The sequence below is a fragment of the Ailuropoda melanoleuca genome, chromosome 1, assembly GCF_002007445.2.
Source record: "Ailuropoda melanoleuca isolate Jingjing chromosome 1, ASM200744v2, whole genome shotgun sequence".
NCBI lineage: Eukaryota > Metazoa > Chordata > Mammalia > Carnivora > Ursidae > Ailuropoda > Ailuropoda melanoleuca.
In genome coordinates, this window is record NC_048218.1 from 101,736,507 (window position 1) to 101,746,490 (window position 9,984).

General features: G+C 37.9%; 1 protein-coding gene across 1 annotated transcript in view; it reads left to right on the forward strand.

Moving 5' to 3' along the window:
* The window catches only part of RARRES1 (retinoic acid receptor responder 1), a 56,352-nt gene extending 50,290 nt beyond the window's left edge, over positions 1-6,062 (forward strand). Inside the window, exons 6-7 of the mRNA XM_002918811.4 lie at positions 2,806-2,868; positions 3,417-6,062. Coding sequence (XP_002918857.3) covers positions 2,806-2,868; positions 3,417-3,566 — 213 coding nt within the window. The 3' untranslated portion in view covers positions 3,567-6,062. The remainder of the gene's footprint in view (positions 1-2,805; positions 2,869-3,416) is intronic.
* Positions 6,063-9,984: the final 3,922 nt, after the last annotated feature.

The following is a 9,984-nucleotide window of genomic DNA, read 5'->3' on the forward strand; positions in this document are numbered from 1 at the left end:
GTGGGTCCCCAGAGCCAGGGGTGTCTTCTGTGCTTGTGATACCCCTCCTGTTAGTCATGTCAGGGGTTTGGTGTCCCACTGTGTGTCCACCTGTTTTGATGCAGCCTTCTCTCCACAACCAGCGGCGGAAGAGCTCTGCCAGTCTTCAGGCTGTCTTCAGAGTTAGCTGCAATCCATGCGGTTGTTGCTTCAGTGGGTCCACTGATGAGATGAGCTTGGGATCGCCTATTGTGCCTTCTTCCCACTCCTTAGGATCTCTTACTGCCAGTACTTTCTTTTCATTTGCAGTGGTACACGACACATTACCAAACCAACCACCACCAGACCATAGTATGGTCCAAATACAGCAGCTCTATTTCTGTCTTGTTCTAGCCAGTCTTTGATGCCTCTCACCTATCCATCAGTATCATTCACCCGACCTACAAGTGGGAAAACTGGGATAAAAGTAATTGTAGAGTTAAGAAAACAAAAATGCAGAGGGAGAATGGTCACTTAGTAGAAACTTCAACTTTTTTTTTTTACCCTGTGAGGTTTGGATTTTAGGTAAATAATAATTGAATATGCAGCTGGCTTGCTGGGCTGCCTAAGGCAAATCTCTTCATCTCTTAGGGCCTATTAAATGAGGATTAACAAATTTATTGAAGTCCTTGAAATTAACATAAATCTAAATCACTGAAGCAAATGGTAAATTTGGTTTCAAAGTTGATACACATTTAGAGTTTCCTTAAAAAAAAATATCCACATAGTTTTCCAGCTTCTGCTATTAAGTAGCACTAAGGATTCACATGATCTTTCAGCAAAAGGAGTAACCCAGCAACAAGCAAAACAAGAAACCATGTTTGAAAAGTCACTAAGATCAGATCTATATACTGTTCTAGGGGACCAGACACAGGATGGTGGGGCTGATAAAGCCAAGACAGTACAGGAGCAGGAAGTGACTGCAGGTGCTCTGTGGCCCAAGGTGGCTCAGGAAAGGAGAGAGATTATTTTTTCCAAAAGCTTTCTGGGTGGGAACTACTTTCTTTACACTCAGGGTTAAAGTCCCCTTTGATGCAGTAGTGTAAGGAAGGGCAGGCTTACAAACTCATAGCTCCAAATGAACAAGGCCTCAGAGAAGAGTGGGGTAACAAGACTTAAATGCAGATATAAATGTGCTGATTGGCACAATTATCACTGTAGAACTGAGGACAGATGCCATTCCTAATGCCATGAGGACTGTACCAAGGGCAAGGGAGATATTTGCTGGCTAGAGAAGAAAAAAACAGAAACAGATGAGGACTTTCCTCACACCCTTAGCCTGAATTGAGAAGTAAAACTGAGCACTGTTTCGAGTCTTACGAGTCCATACCAGACACTGCCAGCACCCCAAATTATCCTGCAGCAATCAGCCCGAGGCCTTACCCTACCTGGAGGCCCCCACTGGCCAAGGGTGCATTATAGACGCCTTCTTACCGACCTTATTTATTCGACTAGGAAGTCTACTTTGGATAGTATGTATTAATAATTTAAGCCTACTTACTCTCTACTGAAACCACACGGATTCTGGTGGGGATCATGAGTAATAAAAGGGAACAAACAAAACACTTCTAGTCTGTCTCTAAGATGATTAAAGTGCTGAATTACTGGAAAATGTAACAATAAATCATTAATTTGGATTATAAGGATTTGGCGTTTGTGATAATTTGAACAGAAGCCAAGGAGATTATTTCTGAATAACATTAAAAATAACTACTTCTTGGCAGAGCCTGGCTTGGTGAGGGCAGCACAAGCCGGGGACACTCTGCCGGGCCGGGGCGTGCGGTGTCCCTGCTGCAGTTTAATAAACTCTGCTTTTCGGACTGGCGTAAGGGTGCTTCCTCCCGAAGGGGGGCCATCTATGAAAACAAAAATGGAAAGGTTTAATAATGTTACGGAGGAAGGTCTTCTTCATTAAATGGTACAGGGTTTACAAACATTCTAGTAACCCCAATTTTGTATTAAAAAATATGTAACACTCTGTGTTAGTTAGCAAAGTAGTTTATCTAATGGAGTTGGAAACCCATCATTTGTTTCAGGCTTTCCTCTTTTTTTGCCTAAAATCTAGAGACTGCTATGATTTCCTCCAGAAATGCTACTTTCAAAAACAGAAGGCATTGTCCTGAAAAAACACAAGTTTATAAGAAAACTAATTTTTAAACTACAGAAATACACAGTAAATAGTCTGCCTGCCTGCCTATAAAAATATCCAGGGTTCTGGTTTTAGAAGCAGTGCATAAAGAACGTGGGTGGGAGAGTCAGTGCATCTGGGTTCAAATTCCTGTTTTTCACTTACGAGCTGTAACCTCAAAACCAGGCTCATGATACATACTCTTGTAAGACAGAGAATTACATGACAACATGAATAAAGTATTTAGCACAGAACCTGGTCCACATGACATTTTAGAGATACCAGTTGCGCTGCCCCTTGTCCTGTCGTTTGGCATATCAGGGTAACCTAGCAGATGGAGGTGCATAGACAAGATCTAGATTCCACAGGCCGTCGAAAGAGTCTCCCTATTCCCATAGAACTTAGCCTCTATCAAAACCATACTTATTAGACAGCAAAAGTGATAGATATTCAACTAGATTTCATCCAACCTGGTGACAGAACAGTGCGAATCCATGACTTTCATATCTCAGTGCAGGCTGCTTCTAGAGGGGCTGAGGCTCAAATTGAAGAGGCAGCAGGAGATCCGAGGCGCTCATCCAAACAGGAATTTATAATGACGAACTCTGAGCTAATATAAATCTACCCTATTCATTACACTCTTTTTTTTCTTTCTCTAGAGAACAAATGATGATGCAATTGATTTTGATTATACGGTTCTACTCCATGAATTCTCGACACAGGTAAAACAAAATCGTATGTATGTTACAAGGTACAGGAGGGGCACTAAAGTATCATCCAAACTGAGAAGCCACCTGGAGACCAAAAAGCGAAGCTGGCAGCTCCACACAGTTTACATAGAGTTTGATTTGGGGTAACATATGGCCACGGGGGGTCGGCAGGCAGGGATCGAGGCGCCACGCAGCTCTTCTCTGCAAAATCCAGACTGTTCATCCACAGATTTGATAAAACAAGGAGATGTGCAGAGGCCATTGTGGTGAGGTCAGGGGTTTGCTATTTTAACAGACCTCAGGCACCACCTGGACGGGGTTGGGGGATCTCTCCTAGTCATCAAAACTTTAGGGACGATCAAAAGCCTTCCTGCGTTCGGGGCAGGGCACACATTACCTCCGAGGGGCCTGGAAGGTGTTTCCAAGGGAGGTCACTGCACGGACATGAACAAGGTGGAGGGCCGGGGGCGGAGTCAGTGCGGCCCGCACTCCTACAGCACAGAACTGCGTTCACCGGAGATTGCTGCAGATCATAACATTTTAGAACTCTCATTTTCTAGGAAATCATTCCCTGTCGTATACACTTGGTCTGGTACCCTGGGAAACCACTTAAAGTGAAGTACTACTGTCAAGAGCTACCAACGCCAGAAGAAGCCTCCGGAACTGAAGAAGGCTCTGCTGTGGTACCAACAGAGCTTAATAATTTCTGAAAAGAAAAAAGGACCTGCTTATACCAAATTCGAAACAAAGTGATATACTTAATAGCCTAAATAATTACTCTGATAAAATAGGTAAGGTATAAGGTAGCCTAATATTTGAGAAAGCCTGCAATTACAGTACTCAAAAATTAAAATATGCTGGGGTTTCTGTTTTCACTTGGTTTGGTTTATTTAATTCTGGGAACACAGGCATACACTAAACCCTGCTCAGTGCTAAACAGTTTCCTCCATGGGTTTCTCAAGGGTTCAGCCCCAAAATGTAAAAACCACTCAGTATACACTGTAATTGGATCAATAAGTGTTTAGCAAAACAAAACAAAAATTGATGGTCTCACCTCTGTATTTCTCATTACATTGAACATAGCACAGCAAACCATTTTCTGTTGCTAAATTCCTTCTACCTAGGATGTAAAAAAGATAATATATCTCAGTGAAAGTAAATTGTAGGGAAAATGTGATCAATTTAGAAGGAACTTTACTATTTTTTATCATTTCAAGCAAGTATTCTTTTTTGATATCTACTTTTAAATAAATGTTTACATTTCTATATAAAATGTGTTCAACGTGTTTGTAGAGATTTGTATACACATGCGAAATTTGTGCTAAACAATTAACTCTTAATATTGCTTAATTCAAATTTTATGAATAAAAATATAGTGTTTCACAGATAAAGCCAAGTGTCTGCAAACGGAATAGTGATGTAACTGAAATTCTATCAAATATGTACAATTTCCATTTCTTAACAACAATTTGCACCCAGTGTTGGCCTAAATTAATTTATAAAAGTAAATACAAAATATACCATAATCAAATTCAGTAGAGTACCTCCCCAAGGCAGGAAGAAGTGATCCAGGAAACACGGCCATCATTTGCCTCTCAAAATTTATATCATTTGTAGGGGAGGAATTCAAATTTTATTCTGCCCATCAAGGTTCTTCCAGCTGGCCTAAGACTTTAATTGATATGAGACAGATTAACAGAAAAAAACAGAGAGGCCCAATAATGCAGTTGAGACCTAAAGAAATGACCAAGGTAGGCAGTTTTTATACTTTATAAACAGAGTATAAATCTATAAGGAATTGGCAGGACAAAGAAAACTTAACTTTGGGAGCCTCAGTTAGTAGGGAATTCTAAACCGAATCTGGACTGAGGTAATAAGTTAATAACAAGTAACCAGGATTGTCTGTGCAGCCTTTTTAGCTCTAAATTTCCTATCTCTGATAACGGTATCTCTACCCTGTGGTACAGAAAGCGTACCTTTTCACATGGGAGATTCATTTCCTGCTTTCAGGAAGACAGACGAGGATCTGAGTGTCCCTCTTGTGTAATCTGTCTCTTAAGTAACTTTTATTTAAAATAATCAATATGCCAAAGGGGACATTTGGGGGTGGCCTGCCCTTGGCCTCTACAGCCCCCTCCACTGAAGCTTTCCTGGAAGTTTCACACATTACAAACCGAGGTGGTAGATTGTTCCTTCTTGTTGAATCTCTCAGTCTGACAATAAGTCAATTCAGTTAAACTCATTTCAGGACACAGTGCTGTAGGTGTCTTCTCAAAGTTAAGCCTGTCGTTCAAATAATCAGATAATAAGAGGCATTTCTGTGGAAATAAAAGAAAAAACAATGTTTAAGGACTGGATCAAATTATAAACCAGTTTCTGAGTACTGAGGGTAGCTGGTCGAGAGGATTTCTAGAGGCAGGCTTAGAGCAACTTAGATAGGTGCTTTTAGGGGTGGTGGTGGCGATCTGACAGATTTTCTTTGTAGTGATTGAGTGGCCCATAGAACGACAGGCATGAAGATTGTCTATAAATGAGCTGTTGTGGTGATTTCTCTGAAGTTTACACCACGTTGTTCATATCCAGTTTGCAGGGCTTCAGGAAAAAGGTCAGTTTTAGTTCTCAATGATTCCAAGTCAAAAGGATGGAAAAAAATCGAAGATGTTCACTTGGTGAGCCAGGCATTGGAGGAAAAGAAATCAGGATCTAGTCCAATTTATAATAACTGCGTTAGAATCTAATATCCACAAAAGTGTGTTAATGAAACAAAATTTTTCTCTCTATAATCACCCTTATTTTTACCAAAGATAGCCAGATTAAGGCTAATTGTTTACAGAATAAATCTAGTTTCAATAAACTTGGCCTGATTATTTACATAAGTACAGCAAAAATAGTGATTGATCATAAAGGCTCTTCTAAATCTGCTTTGCTTGAACTTTTTGTAGGGAATCTCCTGACTGAACTTTTAACAGCCTCTGAAGGCCAGAAGCCAACCCAAATACTTGCATGAGACTTCGCCTGTAATATCTATAGTTTTGGGTTAATTCCTCTCTTCTTGAGGTCCCCCAAATATCCTGAAGTTCTTGCACCCACAATGAAGTGACCATGTTTACTCACCTAGTAAGGCTTCTTGGAACCCTGTAAGCAAGGTATCAGGCTGTTTTTCCAAGGAGCTTTATTGGTTCCAATAAAGTCAACCTTAAAGCTGAGTGGGCATGTCTGAGTCTATGTATGTCTCCCTCAAATATGACATTCCAGTGAAAACCATGGTAATATAATCAGTGTTTCCAATTGTGTCCTGTTACAAGGAGAACAAATTTTTACTGAACTTATGCAAATAGAAAATTGTTATGAAAATGTAAGAATACTCACTGAAAGTTTAGGAGTTCTGGAAAGATCAAGCTAGGGAGAAAAAGATAAAATATACCTTTGTGAACAAATCGAAATATTTATCAAATTGTTGTCATAGCATAATTGAAAAACTTTCCCTTAAATATGAAAACAAAATATTTTTAAAAATCATTAATGGTTCCAACAGAAATGTCATAGAAATTATAATCATCCCCTTCAGTTCACTCAGTCCTATGTTATTCTTTTCTGCTTGAATCTAGTTTAGTTTCCACTAGTTCCCAAAAATTCTTACCCAGTTCAGTTTTATAATCAAGGTCATCAAAAGAAACCATAGCATAATTGAAAAACTTTCCCTTAAATATGAAAACAAAATATTTTTAAAAATCATTAATGGTTCCAACAGAAATGTCATAGAAATTATAATCATCCCCTTCAGTTCACTCAGTCCTATGTTATTCTTTTCTGCTTGAATCTAGTTTAGTTTCCACTAGTTCCCAAAAATTCTTACCCAGTTCAGTTTTATAATCAAGGTCATCAAAAGAAACCTGTACTCAGAGTTCCTTCCAGGAGTCTCACTGAAGATGAAACACATGCAGGGAAGCTTTTGTGAAAGCATCTGAGTAGAAGTATATGTGTCTGTANTTCCCAAAAATTCTTACCCAGTTCAGTTTTATAATCAAGGTCATCAAAAGAAACCTATACTCAGAGTTCCTTCCAGGAGTCTCACTGAAGATGAAACACATGCAGGGAAGCTTTTGTGAAAGCATCTGAGTAGAAGTATATGTGTCTGTAAATGATAAAAGACTTAAAAATGGCCACGGTGAAACAGCTGATTAGAATGAATGGTAAGGCAGTGGACAAGTAACTTTGGTTTTTCTGTGACACGTAACACATCGAGATAACACCATACAAGGGCAATATCAGATTTCATACAATTTTTAAACACTTATTTTAATAACTACACAAATATAATTTAAGAGGGTTTAGTATCACTTATTGACAATGCTTCCCATGTAATTGAACATAATAAGCCTAATTAGTGTAATATACCTCTGTTTGTATAAGGAGAACAAAACTTTTGACATGTTCCATCGGGCTTCTGGAATATTTCACTTAGAGTGTGATTAAAAGATTTCATTTTAGACTTTGACTTTGGCAAGTTTCTCAAAAAATATCAAAACGTTTGAACAGCTGATTAAATAGGCTCACAGATCATTCCGAAACAATACTTACCTATTTAACCGAAGTGACGAAAGATTTCAAAAGCAAGTACAGAAGGTTATATAGTTGTGAGCAAGAAGGTTCAGGCTTTTTTGGTAAAGACCCAACAGAGACAAAACATAGAATCTTTGTGTTTCCAGGCAGATTACATGAAAGGTAAAGAAAAACTTCAGCAAACTCTTATAAAAAGCAAATCAATAACCTAAGAAAATCTTTTCCTTTTAACAGAGAGAAAAAAATTCTAATTTTGTACCAGTGTACTTTTGATAAAACTCATTCTTAAATAAATTTAATCTTAGACAGTAATCACTACAAATAAAATTCCTTTCCAAAGGCCCCTTTGCTAGGAACCTTCTACAACTGTTTTACATTCAGATTTTGTCCTAAGTTTCCCCTCTTCAAATAATTAGCCTCACTTTAGAACAAAATTGTTTTCTTTTCCCTCAACAAAAATGTATCTTTTATATCTCATACTTTTTCTTACCAAAAACATCTTACTTTCCTTGCATTCAGAGTTGTTTCTCTTATTTCTAGTACATTTAATACCATATATTAGAATTCCTCACCCTTAGAAAATTTAATTTCTAGGGAAAACTAAGTAGGAAGCAATTATGAATTGCCTGTTACATCAGCAATTTTTACACTGGCGCATTTATGAATGCATTTTATAATTTCTAGGAACATGAGTTTCTTCATAGTATAATCTTTTAATAAAGCACAAAACATGTTTACTAACAGACCCAAACTGATTTTTAGTTTCTCTGTAATAAGGAAACCAAAAGTAGATAAACTTATGTTTACTAATTAATGTTTATTTTGTCTTATTTGGAAATGACCTAGACATTCAATGAATTCAACATAATTTAGCACTTAAACGTAGCAAAACTTCAAAGCTTCAAGGTTACCAAAAAGATCTAGGGGAAACTATTTAAAAAGTTCACCTAAAGGGGCGCCTGGGTGGCGCAGTCGTTAAGCATCTGCCTTTGGCTCAGAGCGTGATCCCAGCGTTCTGGGATCGAGCCCCGCATCAGGTTCCTCCACTAGGAGCCTGCTTCTTCCTCTCCCACTCCCCCTGCTTGTGTTCCCTCTCACTGGCTGTTTGTCTCTGTCAAATTAATAAATAAAATCTTAAAAAAAAAATTCACCGAAAATTTTTTTCTTACTTACATCTATTCAATTTACTTGTTCTTAACAAGTATGCTTAAGTTACCCATAAAAACTTCAAGAGATGGCAAAGTCAGTCATCCTCCCAAGCAATGGTGATTATTTTTTTAAACATTTTGTAACAGAGAGAACATCAACTTATCTGACTCTAAGTAAACCCAAACAGAATAAAATTTTTAATTTTAATGCTGGTAATGTTAAAAACATGTCTATTTTAAACCAACAACCTTAAATTAGCTTCAATACAGAATATTTTTTCAGATCATGTGAACTTGAAAAACATTTGGGTTAGTTTCTAAGAGTTTTAGAATGCCCAATCCTTACAAGCGCTTGCCTTCAAACCAAATAAATAGAGCTCTTTTACAAACTAATTTTAGCAAGATAGACACACAGACATACAGATGCAAACAAAAATCTTATAGCTTTTATTTTTACTAATATATGTGGTGAGAACATTATAGGCCTGATTTCCAACCTCTCTTTTTTGTTTTTCTGATGAGAAACTTCTTTAAGTTTGTATTTCAAAGAATGGCTCGCGGGTCCCAGAGAAGATGGGGGTAGAAAAGACATAGAGAAAGAATCCAAGTTTTCTCCAAGGTGCATTTTTTGGAACATACTGGCTTCTTATCAGAGGTGCTAGTCTGGGTATAACAGCCCTTTTAGCAGTCTGTGTTTCAAAAAAGCCTCTTTTCCCTTTTTAAAATTCCATCTCAGGGGAAATAAAACCAAAAATAAACTATTGGGACTCTTATCAAAATAAAAAGCTTCTGCACAGCAAAGGAAACAATCAACAAAACATAGAAGACAACTTACTGAATGGGAGAAGACATTTGCAAATGACATACCTGGTAAAGGATTAGTATCCAAATATATACCGAACTGCTACAACTCAACACCCAAAAGCCAAATAATCCAGTTAAAAATGGGCAGAAGACATGAACAGACATCTCTCCAAAAAAGACATCCAGATGGGCAACGGACACACGAAAATATGCTCAACATCACTCCGCATCATGCACCCCCACGTTTACTGCAGCATTATTTACAATAGCCAAATTATGGAAGCAGCCCAAGTGCCCATCCATAAAGAATGGATAAAGAAGATGGGATATACATAGACAATGGAATATTATTTAGCCACAAAAAATGAAATCTATCATTTGCAACAACATGGACGGAGCTAGAGTGTATTATGCTACTTGAAATCAGAGAAAGACAAATACCATATGATTTCACTCATATGTAGAAACAAAACTAAGGAAAAAAAAAAAGACAACCCCCCCCCAAAAAAAAAAAACTATAGAAAAAAAACAGGTGGTTACCAGAGGGGAGGTAGGTGGGAAGATGGGTGAAATATGTGAAGGGAATTAAGAGTAAAATTATGGGGCACCTGGG